Source organism: Myotis lucifugus, unplaced genomic scaffold, assembly GCF_000147115.1.
Source record: "Myotis lucifugus unplaced genomic scaffold, Myoluc2.0 scaffold_160, whole genome shotgun sequence".
Taxonomy (NCBI): domain Eukaryota; kingdom Metazoa; phylum Chordata; class Mammalia; order Chiroptera; family Vespertilionidae; genus Myotis; species Myotis lucifugus.
The window spans coordinates 1,999,766-2,020,720 of NW_005871208.1; the positions used below are offsets into that span (position 1 = coordinate 1,999,766).

The window sequence follows — 20,955 nt, forward strand, 5'->3', positions numbered from 1 at the left end:
GGTGGAGGGGAAGGGAGACCATGGTTTTGTAACAAAATAGCCTGTAGCACTGCATGCTCCCACCTGTCAAAGACCACCACCGGGGAGACTCAGACTCCCCAGTGGAGTTCCTTGATGAGATGGAGAGGTTTTGCTACATGTCAAAGATATACAGATGAGCAGAGATATAACCATAGATACACACTGCTTTCTTTTCAACAGATACTATATCAGGAGGCTGCAGCATCTGCTGCTGGGGCTGGAGGCTCGTCTCCCTGCCTGAAGGGGTATGTGTGTGTGAGAACCGAACAGCTAAACTCCAGCTGGTCCTTCCTGTAACAGAGTGTGGAGTGACCAGTCTGCAAGGGAATATGGGACAACACCTGCCCAGACCGATGCAGGACAGGGTTTAGGGATAAGTAGGATGAAGACAAACCTAGATTTCAAGATGAATGATGTGGTTGTTGTTTTAATGGGGGTGAAGAGAAGGACTGGAGGAAATGGGAAAATACATATGTTAGTGCTAAGGCAGAGGATGGTACTCATAGTCTCGACCTCCTACAAGAACTTCCGAGCTTGCTCTGAGGGCGGTGGTTCTCAGACTTTAGTGTGATAAGAACCACTCGGAGTGCTTGTTAGAGCCCATCCCCAGGGTTTCTGATTCAACAGGTCAGGGGTGGGGCCCAAATGTGCATTTCTCACAAGTTCCCAGACGCTGGTGCTGCTTGTCCTGGACCATGTTCTGAGAACCATCGCCCGAAGGGAAAGTCAATGAAACTAGTGCTCATAGCCATTTCTTACAGCTACAGCCTCACTCACCAGTAGCAGCTGATGCCGGTAAGATATCTCTGTGCTACCAGCCCCCATTAAAAACCAACCCTACCAGCTACAATACAAACCTGCCTCTACAAAGGACATAAGCTGCCTTAACCTTCCCTACTCTCCCAGCCTTGTCTCATTCTTTTCCCAAAAAGAGATGAAGTGGTACAAAGTGTGGGAATGGTGGCCAGCAGCCACCTATGCTCATTCCAGCTGGATCAGCACCCTGGGAGGGGGATTTGTGTCTGTGTGCACGTGTGTGTTGTAAACAGAAACAGAGAATCAGTTCTGTACTCCGAGGGGAGATTAAGGTGTGGGAGGTTGAGGATCCTCACTTATCTTATTCCTCCCTCCGCCCCTGTCAAACAAAAGTCTAAAGAAAGCATAAAGAGCACATCAACAAAGGCATATGTGATATAGCTAGAAGGACTGGATTCTAAACAGACTGGTTATGAAATAAAAAACAATACTTTTCCTTCCTGTGTATACAATGTACAATACTAACGGGAAATAATGACGTGGGGACGGAAAGGAAGTTCTGAAAGAAAGGAAGAACTTTTGCGGGGAGAGCTGTCTCAGGGTAGCACCTTTAATGGAGCCTCTCAGTGTGGGACACGGGCCTCAGAAGCCGGAGGAGAATACCTTGTGTCTGCTTGGTGGGCAGGCTGTAAACAGGCCTGGTTATGACGAAGCACCCTGTCCAGGAGTGGTGCTGGAGGGCAGGGAATCAGGAAAGGAGCCAAGAACAGCACAACAGGCATAGGAAGGCAACAAGGTGAGGTTCAGTTAGGTCACCTCTTTTACCACCACTGAGAGTAGATGGTCTAGGAAGCCAGATCTGGGTTATACAACCAACAGGGGAAGAGTCAGTAAAGCGCCTGCCCTTTCTGTCTCTCCCAGCTGTGGGGAAGCTTCTCAGGCTTTCCAGCTCTAAGCATGCTTTCAAGGAAATGGGCAGAAGCCTGCACACCACACCCGGTTCTGGCCCCTTTCTCTAGGCCAGGGGTGGGGAACCTTTTTCCTACCAAGGGCCATTTGGATATGTATAACATCATTCAAGGGTGATAAAAATTATTAACTTAAAAAAATTAGCCATCTATATTTGGTTAAACATTTAATTAACTCACCCCTAATGCCTTGCCAAATCCAGACCAAATGATTCCATGGGCCTTAAATGGCCTGCATGCCGGACGTTCCCCACCCCTGCTTTCTGGCCTTGCATGTCTAGCAGCTATGTCTTTGGAGTGAAGTGAGAGGCCTAGTCCTGTGTTCACTTGGAAGAGTCCTAGGGTCCACACCCCAGCTCCTTTCAGAAATGTCTTCCCTTAGCTCCCTAGGCAACCTAAAAAGGGCTAAATAATGCCCTCCATGATGTTTGGTTCTGGTCCAGATGAGTCTGGAAGGCAAAGAGCAGGGAAGAGCGGCCACATGGCTGGCAGCAAGGACAAGGTCGATAACATTCCCCTTAATATAAGACAGGCTTCATGGTAAGCAACTGCTCTGTCTTCTTAGTGAGACCGAGGACCAACTGAAGAGCTGGCTGGAGGCTTGTCCTGCCCCTTCCTCAAGTCACTGCTGCTTTTCTACTGAGGGTCTGTCAATGCCCCTCATATAGGTCCCCAGTGCTGACTTGCCACTGATGAAAATGAGATTAGACATGGGGTTAAGGAACGAGCCGAGACCCTCTACGTAAATGAGCCATCCTACTCAGGGGCAGATGGCAGGACAGCCTCCTCCAGCGCCCAGCAGCGAGGCAGGGCCTGTGTGAGATTCTTCACTTGAAACACACTTGACTGAAGGGGGAAGAAAATAGTGAAAGGTCTTACAAAGGCTCCTTAGGAGCCATAAACTCAGTCAAGCTTAAGGGCAAGGCTGCTGGTGGGAAATCAATAGAATAAAAAACTGAAACAAACTAAAGCAGAAGAGTCGGGGAGCAGCGTCTGAGAGCCCTGAGCACGAGTTATGGCTGTGAATTTTACAGGCGAGTGGAGTCCCCGGAGGCCGAGGCGGAAACCTGCATCCTGACCATCTGCCATGCCATTTGCTAATCTGAGTCACCTCAGGGGCTGTTCCTGCTGGGTCCCGGGTGGTAGAGGATGAGAAAACCACGTTTCTCTCCTTTCTCTTCACCAGGTGTGGCTTGTTCAGCACCGGCTCTGAAAGGGGAAATTAAAAACAATGCAGTAGAACATGTCACCTGACTGGCTGACCAGTTTATCACTGAGGAGATGGCAATCTTGTAGCTTAGAACATTTCCTCGTTCCCCTATGCCAGCCAATTTTGGAAGACAAAATAACAAAGGAAGTTGGGAGTTATCTGTATGTGTGTTTAAGATAGAGGTAGAGAGATGGAGAAAAGGACATTCTTGGCTTTGGCAGATGGCAGAAGGTGGCTCTGGGACAATTGGAAGGGTTTCATACTGAAGAGCTACTAAAGCTGACATACCTATCCACAGGCCCCTGGCTTTGGATTGCTTCCTATGGCCCTGGTAGAAATTGCATAGTTCAGAGCCAAAGGAAGATGAGAAGTCTTCATGGGGAAGAAAGAGAGACCAGAGGGATGAATTTCTTCCTCTGTAACCCAACTTTTCAAAGTGAGAATGGCTGAGAGCAATAGTCACCGATTTCCCAGGCAGGCTGGACCTTTCAACAAGCCGGGTTAGATCAGTACTGCACCTGCGCCGCCCCCCCTCCCTGCCCAACCTCCCCCATCCAACCTCGTACTCAGAAGCCCTCTCAGGACCCTGGCTATGATGCCTGAGTCCGGGGGTTGGCCTATGGAGAAGCACTGCATCCAGGGGGCAAAAAGCAGAAAAGAGCTGAAGAGAGACCTAGTGGCCAGGCTACGAGCTGAAAGAGAAAGAAGGTAGATCCAGAGGGCGTGGGACACTTGTGAACACAAGACCCTAGCTCAGAAAAGAAGACAGATGTGTGAGGCTGAGATGGGGGAGAGTGAGGGACAGCCTCCCTGGGCTGCATCTGAACCAGCCGTGGAAGAGACAGGAGAATGAAGAGGGAGAGGCAGAAGCGGAAAGCTGACCAAAAGGAATATGTATGCTTTGGTCAGACAACTCTTGTACAACACAAAGAATCCCTCCGTTAACCTGATGGAACAAGATTTCCTGCCTGACCTGATGATTAGACTGAAGGATGGAGCAGGGAGGGGAGGAGTCAGCCAGTCAGATCCTGGGCTCTTCCCCTTTGCACTACCAAGCCATATCTAATAAGGCCACCAGGTGAGATTGCAAGGCTTGGTGGGAAGTGGAAAAGAGCCCACCACTAGACTGGGAAAACTCAAGAGACAAAATGTGGTATCCAAATAGCTCTGGAAAGAGATTAAAAAGGACTAGAACTCTTGGGGTTTTGTTTCTTTTTCCTTTTTTTGGTTTTTGTTTGTTTGTTTTGGTAGAAGATATGGAGAAGGTCTAAAGTTTATGGAAGAGCTGGAAAAAATATTGCTACTTCATACATCAAAGGTAACTTTACAATCTCCCTAAGTGAGTATTTTGACTAGAATTTTGGGTGGGTAAAAAGGGATATAAGCAGCTACTGGGACACAATGTCCTGAGTCCATGAGGGGGCTGGAGATGGGTTAGCAGGTGGTACTCCATCAATTCTGGCTCTTTCTACCTAGCAGGTAGTGACATGCTGCTCAGGAACAAGACGGTAACAGTTATGGCTTATTGGGAAGAGAGGAAACTGGGAAACCTGAAACCTGGAAGTGCAAGGGTTAGTGTTAAAAGAGAGAAGCACAGGTGCGTGGGCAAGGGTGATTGACTGTTCAGACCATCTGGAAGGGCCTTGGCTGTGAGGACATCAGAAACCCCCGCTTAGGGGATGATCTATGTGGCTCTGGGGCTGGGAGGCTCCTAGTACAGGTGTCAACGTACACAACCATGTGGCTGAAGAGAAAAGCCCCACATCTGTCCTTTACTCACAACACACAGTTCCCCCCCATACTGCCATGTCCAGGACAGATGGGAGGGGATAAGATGACATCTTTCTTGGCTCTTGAACGGGCGAGCTCTGGCTGGGGACCTCTCCACCAGGGGAGGCATCATCTGCCCGCAGACTGGGACTGTGGAGTCATAATCACATGCGACTGTATCGGCATGCTCAGTTCTGTCCTTTGGCTGGCCATCTGAGTGAGGACTGAGGTGGCCACCGCTTCAGCTGCAGAGCGAACACTGAGGCCATTGCTGGGTGCTGTTGCTGAGCTGTGCTGAATCACAGGGGCTGGAGAACCCGTCGGCTCCGAGCTTTCCTTGGGGCTTTCTGCCAGGGAAGGAGGGCAAATAGCAGAGAGCAAGTGGTTAGAAAACAGAATGGGGAAACAGGCGAGACTACCTTTTGCCACAATTCTAAAGCAGGCCAAAGGAAAAGGAAGCCTTTCTTTTTTTGACTGGGGAGAAACTTCCCAGAATCTTGGCTTCTAAGCTATGAATGAGCTAGGAAGCAGTAAGCCGTGAGAAGGGAAATAAAAACTAAACAAGTTAACCTACCTATTCCAATAAAGCGAATCCCCAACATGCTAATTACACTGTCTGGCTTCTAGGTCTCTGTATGCAGTTCATTACCCTACTGCAGTGGTCAGCAAACTGTGGCTTGGCAAACCGTGGCTCGCAAGCCACATGCGGCTCTTTGGCCCCTTGAGTGTGGCTCTTCCACAAAATACCAACTTCTGCGCATGGGTCACGAAGTTCCAATCGCACTGTACGTGTGCGCCTGCATGTGGTATTTTGTGGAAGAGCCACACTCAAGAGGCCAAAGAGCCGCATGTGGCTCGCGAGCCTCGGTGTGCTGACCACGGCCCTACTGGAACAGTCTTCTTAGTCATGTTTTTAAAGGTGATTTTTGTTGTTGTTGTTAATTCTCACCCGAGGATACTTTTTCCATTGGTTTTTTTAGAGAGAGTGGAAGGGAGAGAGAGTGAAACATTGATGTGAGAGAGACACATTAATTGGTTGTCTCCTGCACACACCAGGACCAGGTACGTGCCCTTGACCAGGAGCTGAAGCTGGGACGCTTCGTGCATGGGTTAGTGCTCTAACCACTGAACAACCCAGCCAGGATTAAAGGTGATTTAAAATAGCTTTATTTTTAGGTATCCTTTCTGATTAATTCTCACAGGAACTGAATCATTCCGTTCTTTTTTATATTCCTTTAGCATGTATTGCACCATAGGTAAGCCTAATAAATATCAAGCTACAATCAAATAATGTCATAAATAATTAGTCCTTGGCCAAGGTTCACTTAACACAACAAACCCTAAAGAGTTTACCCTCCAAGCTATTACTTAGCTAGGTATTACCGATTTAAAATATTTACGATGAGTTATACCACTCCACCTAACGTAACGATAACATTTCACTAAACACAAATATCTGAACTGCATACTGATAACTCCATGTTGCTCATCAGTCAAGGAGCTTTCTTAAATGGCAGACAGCCTCGATGGCTGCTTAAATAGAGATGTGTGGAATGAGGGAAAACTTCCAATAGCTGGTGTATTTTTGACCTGAAGAATGCCTGAGTCTTCTTTTAGAATCTGTGAAGCCTTCTTTGTTGCACTCAGGAAAGTAACTATCACTCTGCTTGTGCTTTCAGAGCACACATTCATTTATTCATCACATATTTACTGAGCATCGTCCATGCCAGACACTGGGGTACATAAAGAATAAAACGGTAGCCCTGTCCTTAGGAAGCTCCCAGTCTAAGGGCTTTCTTAACAGGGATATCTGTGCTTACCCTACTAACAGGTTGACATGTTTATCTCCTCATAGCCCTGAGTCTCTCAGAGGTAGAGACAGTGTCTCATGTGTATTGTGTTAAATACCTACTATAATGTCTACATCATAAAGCAGGAACTACATTCATTTTTGCTGTAACAAATAAGTAGTTTAATGGAAGGACTACATGTCAGAGTTCTTGTAGGGATTGAGTAGAAAACTTACTGTATATAGATTTCATACCGATAGATACCCCTGTCTTCCTTTCTGCCAAGGGCCACCTGGATATTTATAACATCATTCGAGAGCCATACAAAATTATCAACTTAAAAATCAGTCTGCTGCCCGTGTTTGTTTGGGGTGGGGTTTTTCATTAAACCCTGTGGATTTTTACTTTGCATCTTAAATGTTATACTGCAGGCCACAGGCATGACAGGCAATGAGCAGGTGAAGAAACAATGGGAAAGTGTTCAAAAACTCCTGTGTTGGCTAACGGGGTTCTGAATGCATCGCTGTGGTCCACAGAGAAGGCTGAAGGTAGCAAAGAGATGCTGTATCAGCTACTGCAGCCTTAAAACAAAGTTGGTGTCTCTTTGGACTTTAAAATTGTTCCTATGCAACTTATTTTATTTTTGTTTAATCAAATAAGCAAGAGGGCTTTTTTTTTTTTTCTCATGGGGGGGAAAACATTAGTCTGCTGCCCTAGCTGGTTTGGCTCAGTGAATAGAGTGTTGGCCTGTGGACCGAAGGGTCCTGGGTTCGAGTCAGGTCAAGGGCACGTACCTTGGTTGCAGGATCCCTGGCCCTGGTCGGGGCGCATGGAGGAGGCAATCAATTGATGTGTCTCTCACATTGATGTTTCTCTCTGTCTCTCCCTCTCCCCTCCATCTCTCTAAGAATCAATGGAAAAATATTCTCAGGTGAGGATTAGCAACAACAATAACAAAAAAATTAGTCTGCTATCGTTGGTCCCAAACATTTAATTAACTTACCCGTAATGCCTTGGCAGGGCCAGACCAAATGATTTTGTGGGCCCGACATTCCCCACCCCTGCTTTAGTTCATGAAAAGTTTCTGAAATGGTTGATCACACATTGTAAAACACTTAATCTTGGTTTACAGAACACTACACTCAGCTACTCAGCTGGTTTTCCTCCTACCTTTTAAGCTGCTCATTCTCAGTCACTTTTGTGGGTTCCTTCTCATCTCTCTGACCTCAAATGTTGTAGTACCCCAGGGCTGAGCTCTGGGACTTCTCTTTTTCTACCTATGGGCTCTCCCTTGACAACAGTATTTCATCCAGTTTCATGGCATTAAAAACTAACTAGCCCGGCCACGGTGGCTCAGTGGTTGAGCATCGACCTATGAATCAGGAGGTTACGGTTTGATTCCTGGTCAGGTTACATGCCCAGGTTGCAGGCTTGATCCCCAATCATGCAGGAGACAGCCAATCAATGATTCTATCTCATCATTGATGTTTCCATCTCTCTCTCCCTCTCCCTCTCTAAAATCAATAAAAATGTATTTTAAAAAACCTAACTATATGCTGCTGACTCCCATTGTCATATCTTGCAGACTTTCCTCTGAACTGCAGACCCATGTAACCAGCTGTCTGCTTGACTCCACCTTCAAAACAAATAGGCTTCTGCCCAGCTCGTGTGGCTCAACTGGTTGAGCCTCCTCCCATGTACTGGGAGGTGGTGGTTCAATTCCCAATTAGAGCACATGTCCATGTTATAGGCTTGATCGGGGTGTGTGCAGGAGGCAACCAATCGATGTGTCTCTCTCACACTGATGTTTCTCTCTCTCTTCTTCCCTCCCTCCCTCCTTTCCATTTTCTCTAAAAAAAAAAAAAAAAAAAAAAAAAATCAATGGGAAAAATATTCTTGGTGAATATTAACAAAAACAAACAAACAAAAAGACTGACAGGCTTCTTAAACTCACCTTGTCCAAAACTGAGCTCCAAATATACTTCCCAATTCATTTCCTCCTACACTTTCCCCTATTTCAATTAATGGCAAATACATTCTTGCAGTTGCTTGGGCCAAAAACTTTGGTGTAATTTTTATTCTTCTTGTTCTCATATATACTGTCCCATTTGGCCCATCATCAAACCCTGTCACTCTAAATTCAAAATATCCTGAATTCAACTCCTTCTCACCACTTTCACTTCCACCATCTTGGTCCAAGGCTCCAACTCTTGTGCAAATTGCAACAGCCTCCCGAGTGGACTGCCTGCTTCTGCCCTTGCACCCCTGCACTGACAGAGTGATCCTGTCCAAATGTGAGTCAGATCAGTCATTTCACAGCTCTGCTGAAAACCCTCTGATGGTCCCAGTGTAGGGTAAAAGCTGAGGTCCTCACCATGTCTGACAAGGCCCCACACAAAGATACTCCCTTTACCTTCCCTATCTCATCTCCAACTAGTCTCCAGGCCCATTCTCTCCAATCCAGCCACGCAGCCTCCTTGATGTTCCTACAATGTGCCAGGCAAGCTCCCACGTTGGATCGTTGTCTTTGCTCTTCTTCCTGCAGTACTTTTCTCCCACATAAGTGCGTGGCTAGCTCCCTCACTTCCTTAAGGTCTTTATTCAAAAGCTACTTCATAAAAAAACAAAAAAACAAAACCAACCAAACAAAAAAACCCCTAAAAGCCACCTTATCTAAAATTTCAACCCTGCTGCCAACACTGCATATTTCTCTTCATGTCTATTTTTTTCTTCCAAGAATTTACTATTTAAAAAATTTTAAAAATACATTTTTATTGATTTCAGAGAGAGGAAGGGAGAGGGAGAGATAGAAACATCAATGATGTCCTAGCCGGTTTGGCTCAGTGAATAGAGTGTCAGCCTGGGGACTAAAGGGTTCGATTCTGGTCAAGGGCACATGCCTCGGCTGCAGGCTTGATCCCCACTATGGGGTGTGCAGGAGGTAGCCAATCAATGATTCTCTCTCATCATTGATCTTTCTCTCTCTCTCCCTCTCCCTTCCTCTCTGAAATAAAAAAAAAGAAGAGATAACTAGAAAGATGGTAGAGTGCCTAACACAAATTAGGTTCCCAATAAACATAATCACCCTTTATCTGTGATGGTTAATTAGGAAAGTTCTATGTTCTAAAAAAAATTTTTTCCCCACAGTACTGGTTGCTCCACAAAGGCTGCTTCCTCATCAGTCTGGACCCCCCAGGACATTGAGAATAGAGTTATCCTTTATAATAAAAGCCTAATATGCAAAGTGTCCAGTCGTCCATTCAACCAATCAAAGCATAATATGCTAATGATATTCTAAGGCTGCTCAACCACTTGCTATGATGTGCACTGACCACCAGGGGGCAGACACTCTAATCAGTAGGTTAGCTTGCTGCTGGGGTCTGGACGATTGGGACTGAGCAAGAGGGGCCAGACATGCTCTGGAGCCCTCCTGCAGTCCTTCCCCAGCTGGCTAACCTCCGGCGTCCCTCCCGGCCCTGATCGTGCACCGGTGGGGTCCCTCATCCTGGCCTGACCCCTCAGGGGATGTTGGAGAGCTGGTTTCGGCCAGTCCTGCAGGCCAGGCCAAGGGACCCCACTGGTGCACGAATTTGTGCATTGGGCCTCTAGTAAAATTATAAACATTTGAGACACTCAGTACATTCTGACCTTGCTTAGGTTGTAAGCCACTCACCTAAGTAGCCTTGGGTCTTTTTCTGTAGTGCAGTGACTGGACAGTCTTTATGAGCTAACAGCAGCTGTTTCAACTGAGCCACCTCATTGCGTAGTAATGTGACTTCATTCTGAGGAGGGAGGGAAGAAAACAGTATCAAGAAAATCCATCCTTCACTCTTTAACCCCCAGTGTCCATCTCTCAAAGTGACGGCAGAATGCTGCCTCGATTTTCTCTTCCAAATCTGGAGACTTCTGACCCAGCCAGGCTTCAGCTAGCCCAGGGCCAGTAGAATCATGAGTTCAATGATGGAGCTGCTTACAGTGTAAGGTAGGGATTTACAATAGAAAAATTACTCCTATACAGGATAAACATGATTATACCAAAATTAATAATGCATATGTCCTTTGACTAAGAAAGCCGACTTCCATGAATCTATTTAACAGAACTACCTACTCAAGTGCATACAGTGTTCACTGCAGCACTGCTGTTCTAGCAAAAAGTTAGAAACATTACAAATACCCACACCTTGTAATGTAACCACACTATAGAGTGTACTATTATATAGCTATTTAAAAAAACACATGCCCTGACCAGTTTGGCTCAGTGGCTAGAGCGTCGGCCTGTGGACTGAAGAGTCCCAAGTTCGATTCCGGTCAGGGGCATGTACCTTGGTTGCGGGCACATCCCCAGTAGGGGGTGTGCAGCAGGCAGCTGATCCATGTTTCTCTCTCATGGATGTTTCTAACTCTCTATCCCTCTCCGTTCCTCTCTGTAAAAAATCAATAAAATATACTTAAAAAAACAACAACAAAAAACACACACAATCCCTCCCTGACTCCCCTACAAAACTATAAATGAAGATAATATTTAGAAATACATATATGTCTGGACCCTGGTTGGGTAGCTCAGTTGGTTAGAGCATTATCGCGATACACCAAGGTTGTGGGTTCAATTCCTGGTCAGAACACATACAAGAATCAACCAACGAATGCATAAATAAGTGGAATAACAAATTGATGTTTCTTTCTTTCTCTCATTCTCTCTAAAAAAAGTGTCTGGTAGGTGCACATCAAACTTACCTACAGGGAAAAGAATGAGTCTGGAAAGGCATGCTGAAGAGGGATTTTGTGTTTTTGTTGTTGTTGTTAATCCTCACCCGAGGATTTTTTCCATTGATTTTCAGAGAGAGTAGAAGGGAGGGGGAGGAGGAGAAAGAGAGAAACATCTGTGTGAAATAGAGACACATCAATTGGTTGCCTCCAGCAGTGCCCCAACCGTGGGGGCCAGGGATCGAACCTATGATCCAGGTATGTTCTCTTGACTGGGAGTTGAACCCGTGACCCTTAGGTGCTCAGAGGTGGGGTGGAGTAGGGGTGATGCTCTAACCATTGAGGACACCAGCCAGGGCTTGACTCTGTGTTTTTATTCTACCTGTTTGTGTGTATGTATGTGAATATATTACACTGTAATGCAATATTTTAAATAACCAGAAGAAGGAAAAATAATATTCAAGAAAATGTATGGATTATACTTGTTCTATTTTTGCTTGTGTGGCTTTTTCTTTCTTTCTTTTATTAAGCTGCATTATCTGGGGCAAATGCATTTCCCTTTGGGTATTCCATGACCCCAGTCAGAGTTTACTGATGACTTAAAAGAGCATCCTGGGGTGCTTAATCTAATTCCCTTCATCCAAATGGGTCTATGAATAAATCATTCCAGTAGCAGATTTGGCCATTGATGATGTCTTTTCCAATCCCTGGGGAAGAAATTTCAACTCTGACAGTAAGAGATTCTTTCTGCATTCTTCCTGGAACATCTTCTGTATCTGTCCTAACTTAAATAATTACCATCTTCTATTATATTGTCCCACTTTTTTCTGATTCAACACCACTTTCAAGACTCAACAATCTCAACAACCATCTAGGACCCACTCACACTCAGCTGAATGTTCTGAGAAGTGAGTTCCTCTGCCTTCTTCTCTAGGGAGGACACCCATAGCTTCCGCTTCTGACGGCAGCGAGAGGCAGCAGCCCGGTTGCGCTCCAGAAAGCGCTGCCGCCGCTCATCCGGATCTTCATCCACTGTGCGCCGCCGGCGCCCTCCTGTACTAGGAGTGGGCTGGGCTGGTGAGACCTGTTGCCCAAGAAGGAAGAGTTACTTGAAAGGAATTGAACCTGGTGTTAGGTATATTAGTAAGACCCGGAAAAGGGATGTATCAATCTCTGTAACCACAGCAAGTCTCATCACTATGTATACCCTTAGCTTCTCTTTTGTAATTGTTCCTCATTCTGTCTCCCATTTCCTTCCAGTCTTCTCAAGTCCCATACGTAGACAACCAGAGTTCAGTTGGAAACTGATTATTTCTGAGACAGACAGACAAAATGAAACTAGGATCACTTTTTGTTTCTTAGGAATAGGGAATCTTGTAGGGAAGGAAAGCATAAAGGAGGATATCGGGAACTTTCAGCAAGACTGGAATAAAAAGTTTACAAATCACTGATTTGGACAAGCAATATATACAAACAACTGAATGCTACAAGTTTCAGAAAAGAAGAAAAGATTTACTACTAGTGAGAATTAGGCTATTATGGAGAACTATGGATTAGTATATTCTTTTTATTCACAATCCTCATCAACCCTCCCCCCATCCTGTTTGTTCTTTTTTAAACAGAAGAGCATTTTTTAATCCCTTTATAAATTGGTGATATAGGATTGTCTTTTGTCTTCAAACTTCAGGCTGATGTCCCTTGACTTTTGGATCATCTTCCTTTCTGTTAAGCTGATAGACCAATTTTATAATAGCGGCAAAATAAAAATGTAGAGAGGTAAACCATCTGCATAAAACAAACTATATAATGTAAAACGCCACCAAAATATGTTCTAGATCTGTTGCTATTAAAGAATATCTATATTAGTTCCCCAATGCTAGAGCTCACATTAGCTGTATGAGAATAAGCATGAGCTTATAAAAAATAGAATCTTATACTCCATTTCAGGCCCTACTGAATCATGTTCTTCATTAAGATAATCAAGAGATAATTTTATTTATTCAGACTAATATCTCTCCCAAAAGAAAAAATGGGGAGGAAATTTCAAATTTAATTTAATGAGCTAGAAGCCTTAGGTCAATGCTTCTCACTACACCTAGGGAAATTTACACTAATTCTTTTTTTTAAAAAAATATATTTTATTGATTTCAAAAAGGACACTTATGTAATACCCTTTGTAATACTTTAAGCGAAAAATAAAAAAATTATTAAAAAAAAATATATATATATTTTATTGATTTCTTACAGAGAGGAAGGGAGAGGGATAGAGAGTTAGAAACATCGATGAGAGAGAAACATCGATCAGCTGCCTCCTGCACACTCCCTACTGGGTATGTGCCTGCAACCAAGGTACATGCTCTTGACTGGAATCGAACCTGGGACCCTTGAGTCCGCAGGCCGACGCTCTATCCATTGAGCCAAACCGGTTAGAGCTACACTAATTCTTTTGAAATTCAAAATTTCTTCTCTGCCCTGAGCTCATTGGACCACATGTAAAGGTTGACGCTTTACCAAGGATGGGGAAAAGGAAATGATAGGTTCCTATTCTCTCACAGGCAACTCACAGCTCATGCAGGGAATGGATGTGAAAGAACAGCCCAAGAGAGAGGGAAGAACGAGAAGGAAAGGAATCCGTGGTGACTAAAAAGGAGGTCGTATAATTTCCTCAAGAGGCAAAGCAGCACAATTCAGGCAAGGGGTTACTGCTCTACCATCTCCAAGGACTGGCATCGGAAGGGGGTACATGAGGGTGGGCAGACTTAGCTTCCAACAAGAAAATTCCAATGAAGGTTTTTGTTGCTGGCCAAGCTTTAAAGCAGCATATGAAAGGAATTAAACCTGGTGTTAGCTATACCAGGTTCTACCTCTTTGTGTGTATGTATGTGAATATATTACATTGTAATGAAATATCCTACATTACATGTTAGGACATGTGGTGGTAAATGATGAAGCAGGTGGTGACATCAGGAAAAGGGGCTGGGCAAAGAATGCAACTCTAGAAACCGATCTCAGATTGTTGTCACCTGTCTAGTACAGATAATACAAAACTGAGGCCTATTTGGTTTTCAAAGAAATTTACTAAAACTGAGGCCTCCTTGAGAAAAGAACTGGGCATCTAAATGGGACTGCCCTGTCTTAAGGGATTAAATTGATAAGGAAAAGTTGAATTTTTGTGTTTGTTTACTGAGCCATCTTAATACTGTGACATCACATATTAATATATTACTATTTGATTTTTGCTATAAAATATAATCAAGTAAGGTGGGGTTTGTTTTTTTGTTTGTTTTTTTTGCTATAAGATAATTTATTGCAGACTAGCCAATAATCTCCTATAACAATGGCACATACAATAATTAACAGCAAATCTGCTTAGTTTCTTCTTTAATATAATGAGCAACAGAGATGTGGACAACGCAGAGTCCTCAGAAAGTCCAGGAAGCTGCTACCAAGGATATTAACCCTTTGCGGTCGCTTGTCTACTCTCAGCCACCAAAGCTTTTTTACTGTTCCGGTCGTATGTCTGCTCTCAGCCACCACAGCAAGGAACTGTACGAATCTTAACTCCATTCATGTATCAGTTCATAATTTCTCTGAAAGCTCTTAAGTGTCTAAGCGACCTTGTCACGAACCAAAACATTGCCCCGACAAATCGGAGATATCGAAACTCAATATAAACAAACGCGGTCGTTCCACACTCGCCATGCAAAACACCGTGGCGAGTCAGTCGCCTTTTGAGAGTGAAGAAATCGACAAGCTTCGGAGATACTTCGCAGAATTTCAAATAAAGCTTTACAAATTACGTTTAACTGTAATTAGGCATTCTCTCTTGTTAAGATATTTCAAAATAATACTCCAAAATGGCAAAAAGAAAGTTACCGAAAGAAGTGTACTGCGAATCTGAAAGTAACGATGAAGAGTTTTATTTTGGCACCTTGAATACTGACTCTGATGTAGAAAGTGATAACATTTGTAGTGATTCTACTAGTAGTGACGTAGTTCCAAAAAAGAATTAATAAATCTTGTTTATCCTTCATAATCTTGCATGTTATGTATCACTGCTCTTTCAATGGAAATTAATTCCGACCAGTACGACACCCATGTCCAAATTTAATACGACCGCAAAGGGTTAAAGGACCATGTCATTTCTCTGAGCAAAGGCCTGGGAAGTCCACGTGACCCCTCGAAAGAGTTTGTCTCCAACCGCCCAGGGAGTGTTGAGGCCCTCCTCCATCCAGCCTGTATAGAGGGACCATAGACCAAGTTTCTTCCAGGGGGCTGAACATCTGTGAGGGGGACATAACTGACCGAATGAAAGGGAGTGAGGTCAAAGGCTAGATTCATCCTACAAGGGGAGGACAGCCAGAAGGCAGTGGCCATAAGTGAGGAGGATTCCTTCTAGACTAATTTCCAAAAAATTTTGGCTCTGTTCGGAGCCTAGCCAAGAAGAAAATATAGTCCTCTCTCCCAGATCCTTCAACTAGCCCTCAGATGCATACACATAAGAACAGCCTCTCATGTCCTGAAGCATCACTTCCCTTCCTACCTCTGGTACTTGGGTTCCAAAGAATATTCTGCTCAAGGCTCTGAAGCACCATATGAACCTGCTTCTGCTCATGACAGATATAAACTGGGTAAGGGATTAACAGAGCTCATTTCTAGAGGTATCTTGTTCAGTTTCAAGGCCTTTTTCTCACTGGAGGCACACAAAACCAGTGGATTCTGCTCAAGGGACAGTGTGACTTCTATTCTGTGTGCTCCTGCCCTGACTATACTTCAATCCAGACTACAGGGCTCAGTGATACCTATAGGCTCAACTGACTACTTAGCTAGTCAGGCACAAGCTCCTGGCCCTCTACACTTGTTCTTCTAGTGATTGGTACATGGGGGAGTACCTTCTAATGACTGGTCCAACTGGATAAGGTGCAGTAGGGAGAGGGGGAGACATGGGGTGTGGATTGGAGGTATGTCTACCAAGAATGGGTGACACTCTCAGAATGTCTGTCCCTCTCTCTTTATGGAAAATCTCCCTATGCAGTAACACCCTAGCACCACAGACCTACTGGTCAGGGATTCATGACCCTTTCTGTGGGAAACCAAACTCCCACCACCCCAAAATTTTCTTTAAATTTCTTTAACTGAAGGAGTCAATCTCTTAACTATGAGGACCTGAGCTGGCTACATACTAACTCTCACGGGCCCTGACTTGTGGAACTGGTGCCATCTGGTTGGCACAGGAGCTCAGGTCCCCTCCTCCATGGAAAGAGGCTCTGATTTGAGCTTCACAAACTCTCGAGCCACTTCGTCATTGCTCAGGGGGATTTTTTTTTTAAAGACAATAGATGGGAAAGAGATTAGGAGAATCTCCTTTGTCTGGTACACATACACCATTCTCATATAGATAACACCAAAAATTAAGACCTCCTCTGAGACAGTTCTGCATTATCTCGTCCGCTTACCTGTAAGTATAATACAAGGGTGAATAAAGAATGGTACTTTTTACTACTGTCAAACTGTCAACAAGAATCAAAGCACAGGAAGGTGCCCAGAAAGCTGAAATCTATTCTTCTCTAAATTTTCTGCTCATTGAAAAACATAGGACATAAAAAGCAATGGTGACATAGCTGGTTCCCCCATCTAAGGGCCCAACTGACCTGTGGCTGGGCAGGGGATGGGGCATCAGGGTGCTGGATGAGGATCTGGCTCTGCTCAGGACGGGCTGTCACCATGGTGCTGGCAGTACCCACCACCATTCCACAACCACCATTGATTGAGGAGACTTGGTTGGTTAGGGTGGCTTTTAGTCTCTGTGGAAAAAGATAAGAAAAAAAAAGGTTGTCAAGGGTGAGATTCTATCGAGGGTGGGAAGAATGGGCTTGGATTTTATTACTGACTTACAGATAGTTAAAATTTCCGCAACAATTTTCCCTTAGCAGAGGAAATAAAAGAAAATGGGGGGGGGAGTGTGCACCTGGATCCCTAAAATGCCTCTCTATTCCCTGGCTATCATCCTGGGCACAGTTGGAGGGTGGGGGTGGCTGAAGCAATAGAGTCCAGATGAAAGCTCTCTCCTGGAACCTGGCCAGGTGCTGGTTACACAGCTATTCACCTCTTGGCCAGCTCTCCTGCCCACTCATCCACTCTCCATCTGTCACCCTGGAACTGAAACAGCAACTGTTCCTCTCCAAACAATCTGTGCTGCCTCTTCACTGCCATGGTCTATGGACCAGGCTCTAAAGGTGGAAGGGAGGAGATGGGAGTCCTAAATCAGGGTCTCTTTTCCTACAGCCCTCACAACAGGGTATCTTTAGCTTTGCCAAGTCCCAGAAGGTTCCCTTGCTTGGCTCACTTGAAAAACCTAGGCTGATACCACTTCTCTTAGAAAGAGCCAATGTTGCCCCAGGCTGGAATATACTCACCATCTTGGCTTCTGATGGCATAGGGTGGCCAGAGGGAGAAATGGAGCCACTGCTGTTAACTGGTGGGCCAGGGATACCAGGAATGTTGGGCACCATAGACACAGGTCTGGCCAGCTGGATCAAGAGAAGGAAGAAAAACCAGAAGTATTGGTGGGGCAACAGCTTCCCAAAATGCAGTGATTTTTAGATTGGCACATTAGGGCCTGTTCTGTGCAACCTGCCCATAGGGCATACAGGGATACAGGGCTCCTGGGAAATACCTCCCCCCATAGCACTGAATCTAATCTTCCAATGCTATGACAACTTCTATGGGAAGGGCTGGGGCTATATTGAGGAAAGTGGTGGGCAATTTGGAAGGTGCTAAGAGCCAAATGAAAGCAACCAATCAGCAGGCTGGCAAGATCAATTAGACCAGGAGCCAATTGTCCAGATGAGTCTTTGTCTAGTGTTCCATAGTAATGGATTGGCAGAGGTTAGTGAAGCGTTTGGGCAGGCTTCTATGCTCCACTAATACAGACCAGAGCCCACTTTTCCCTGGGGCTCATGTGTTTAAGAGCATTCAGGTGGAAGGGAGGGTTTGTGTGTTGGTAGGGCTGGCTGTCCCAACTACAGAGCTTACCGATATAACAGAAGGCATCTGTACTGGAGGCCCTGGCAGCACAGGCATGGCCTGCCCATTAGCAAGATGCATGACGAGAGGAAGGGAGCCAGTGGGAGACCTGGAGGACACATGAAGTGAAATGCTCATAATACAGACCTTTTTGCCTATGGATCTTTATTCTATATTATAGCAGATTTTCCAGTCTTCTCTAGTTAGGGAAGCTAAACGGCAACATTGTATAATCTTGACACCCTCATGAAGGTGGAAAAAGCAGGGAATGCTACAAGATCTTTACACTTTGCAAATTATGCAAATACCACTGAACTCAAATAGGTGGGAAGCAAATCCTATTAAGAGTTTTGAACAACTGCCCTGGCCAGTGTGGCTCAGTTGGTTGCATCATGCTGGGCACTGAAAGGTCACCGGTTTGATTCCTGGTCAGGGCACATGCCCAAGTTGTGGGTTCAGTCCCTGGTTGGAGTGCATATGGGAGGCAAACAATCGATGTTCCTCTCAAATTGATGTTTCTCTCTTTCCCTCTCCCTTCTTCTCTCTCTAAAATCAACAAAAGCATATTTGAAAAAAAGAGTCTTGCCCAACCAATGTGGCTCAGTGGTTGAGCATTAACTTATGAACCAGGAGGTCATGGTTCAATTCCCGGTCAGGGCACATGCCTGGGTTGCAGGCTCCAACTCCAGTGGGGGTTGTGCAGGAGGCAGATCAATTCTCTCTCATCATTGATGTTTCTATCTCTCTCTCCCTCTCTGAAATCAATAAAAATAATTTTTTAAAAAGAGTTTTGAATAATAAATAAACTCCATATCACTGCCATGTATAAATTCTGTCTTGCCTTAGATGAGGGAACTTGGACCAAAGTTATTTTGCAAAGGTGAATTATGCCATATGATAGCCAAATATGAATAAGTTTCTCTTGTTCCTTTCCACATTTTGCTTTACCCTATCCAAAAAGATGTCTCTTTGTATTTTTCCTAGTGGGTCCACAGAACAATAAAGCTTCAGAAGGCTGAATTCTGACAGTAACCTCTTAACTCAATGGGTACCTAGGGATAGGATGTCAAGTCATCCCACTATGAAATCTGTACAGGCTGTGCCATGAGTGAAGACAAATAGACCAACAGAATTAGAGGTAGGAAAGACCAAGAATCCTAACTGGAACTGAGGGAAACACTAAAAAAAAGATGACAATGTGTTTCAGTCCCTCATTCAGTAGTGCTCCAATAAACATCTACTGATTCAGGTCAAGAACTTATATAGTTTCCTGTGCGACCTCCATCATTATGATGAACTTCCTAAAGTTTTAAGGATTCTCCTTTTAGATCAAAGAAGTATTAAACCTCCAAAATAATGAAGTATTATCCTCAAATAAATACTTGCTGGTCTACTCAAAAGAGAGAGGAATCTATTTTGAGAGACAATCATAGTGACTCATTTTCTTTGAGTGTTCAAACAGTCCCTGTTTTATCAAATAATTTTACAAAGTAGAAAAAAAATTCAGGCTTCATTATTTCTCTCTGCTCTTTACTTACCCCAGTTGCCTGTTGGATGGTGGAGCCTGTGTGATGACAGAGGTTGGGGAGGGAAGGGTTGGGTGAAGTGGATCATAGCCCAAGTGGAGAGGCAGGGAGCCAGGGCGTACAATGGTAGGCGTTGGGGTAGATATCACAATAGGCTTGGGGGCAATTTCCTGGGGAGAAGAGACCAACAGATCACAAAGTGCTTAAGGGGCCGTTTATAGAGAAATACGTAGCTGGTAAAATCTAGCACAAATTTATTGGAAAGAGCATTAGAGCAAGTCATGTTGCTCCAGGGTCATGGACCATACCTCACTCACCCATTCAGTAAAAATGCTGAGTTAAGACCTTTTGGCTATCCCCCTTTCATCAGGGATGATGCCCATATGAATGAGATGAGAGTTGAAAAATCACTCGAAATCTCTGTAGAAGCATTGTAGTATCATATAAATTCTAAAAATTGTTATAACTTTTCACAATCTAGTTACTGTCATTCTAAACTTGATACTGTCACTCTAAACTTTGTGTCCTGTGATCTCTAACAGGAAAAGGCAGGTACAGGTATAAGACTGGTGATAAGGCAACCCAATTATCTTCTTTAAAAAAGGGCTATGAAGTTTAAATAATGATCAGATTGTAATAAAACAAACTGCTTCCCACTGTTAGGATCTTGGGTTACCAGTGGCCACACTGGCCATGAAAACATCTCCAGACAGCTTCTAGGACCTGGCTGCTGATGAAAAGGAGAGAGGGGAAGGTTGTAATTTTTTTTTTTTTTTTTGGCGGGGGGGCTGGGATGGAGGAAGTGGCGTTGTAATGTTTATGGAGGGAATGGTTTTAGAAGTTATCAAACCAAGTTTGGAGGGAAGTAAAATGAGCTATAGATGCATTATTCAAAGTGGATATTAAAATTAATAACTGCTGGTAGAACAGTAGAGATTGGAAGGAGGCATGAGGGGGCTTCTGAGGTTCTGATAATACCTGGGCACTAGTTACAAAGTCTGTAAACTTTGTGAAAATTCAGTGAGCTGTATACTTACAATTTATGTACTTTTCTGTACATGTACTATATTTCAATAAATGTATAAAAAATACTTCTTCTTAAAATGTTTCCTTTAAAAAATATTCAGAATCCTAGTAGATACTCCCTGTAAGTCACTAGAAGACTTACCTCTGGGAAGACTTTT

General features: G+C 44.3%; 2 protein-coding genes across 9 annotated transcripts in view; both read right to left on the reverse strand.

The window, feature by feature from the left end:
- The window catches only part of NPFF (neuropeptide FF-amide peptide precursor), a 9,448-nt gene extending 4,576 nt beyond the window's left edge, over nt 1–4,872 (reverse strand). Inside the window, exon 1 of one of the 2 annotated variants that reach the window (XM_023759736.1) lies at nt 4,736–4,872. In XM_023759736.1, coding sequence (XP_023615504.1) covers nt 4,736–4,755 — 20 coding nt within the window. In that variant the 5' untranslated portion in view covers nt 4,756–4,872. The remainder of the gene's footprint in view (nt 1–4,735) is intronic. The other variant, XM_006095760.3, reaches the window with a different exon arrangement.
- ATF7 (activating transcription factor 7) overlaps nt 1–20,955 on the reverse strand; it is a 109,697-nt gene that overhangs the window by 3,026 nt on the left and 85,716 nt on the right. For 2 of the 7 annotated variants that reach the window (XM_014461784.2, XM_006095766.3), the window contains exons 6-12: nt 19,784–19,941; nt 18,255–18,354; nt 17,636–17,749; nt 16,871–17,023; nt 12,106–12,303; nt 10,189–10,297; nt 4,701–5,072 (exon numbers count right to left, since the gene is read on the reverse strand). In XM_014461784.2, the coding sequence (XP_014317270.1) occupies nt 4,855–5,072; nt 10,189–10,297; nt 12,106–12,303; nt 16,871–17,023; nt 17,636–17,749; nt 18,255–18,354; nt 19,784–19,941 (1,050 nt within the window). In that variant the 3' untranslated portion in view covers nt 4,701–4,854. Of the gene's footprint in view, nt 1–1,899; nt 2,955–4,700; nt 5,073–10,188; nt 10,298–12,105; nt 12,304–16,870; nt 17,024–17,635; nt 17,750–18,254; nt 18,355–19,783; nt 19,942–20,955 lie in introns of those variants that run through there. The other 5 variants (XM_006095765.3, XM_014461788.2, XR_002830957.1 and 2 more) reach the window with 4 other exon arrangements.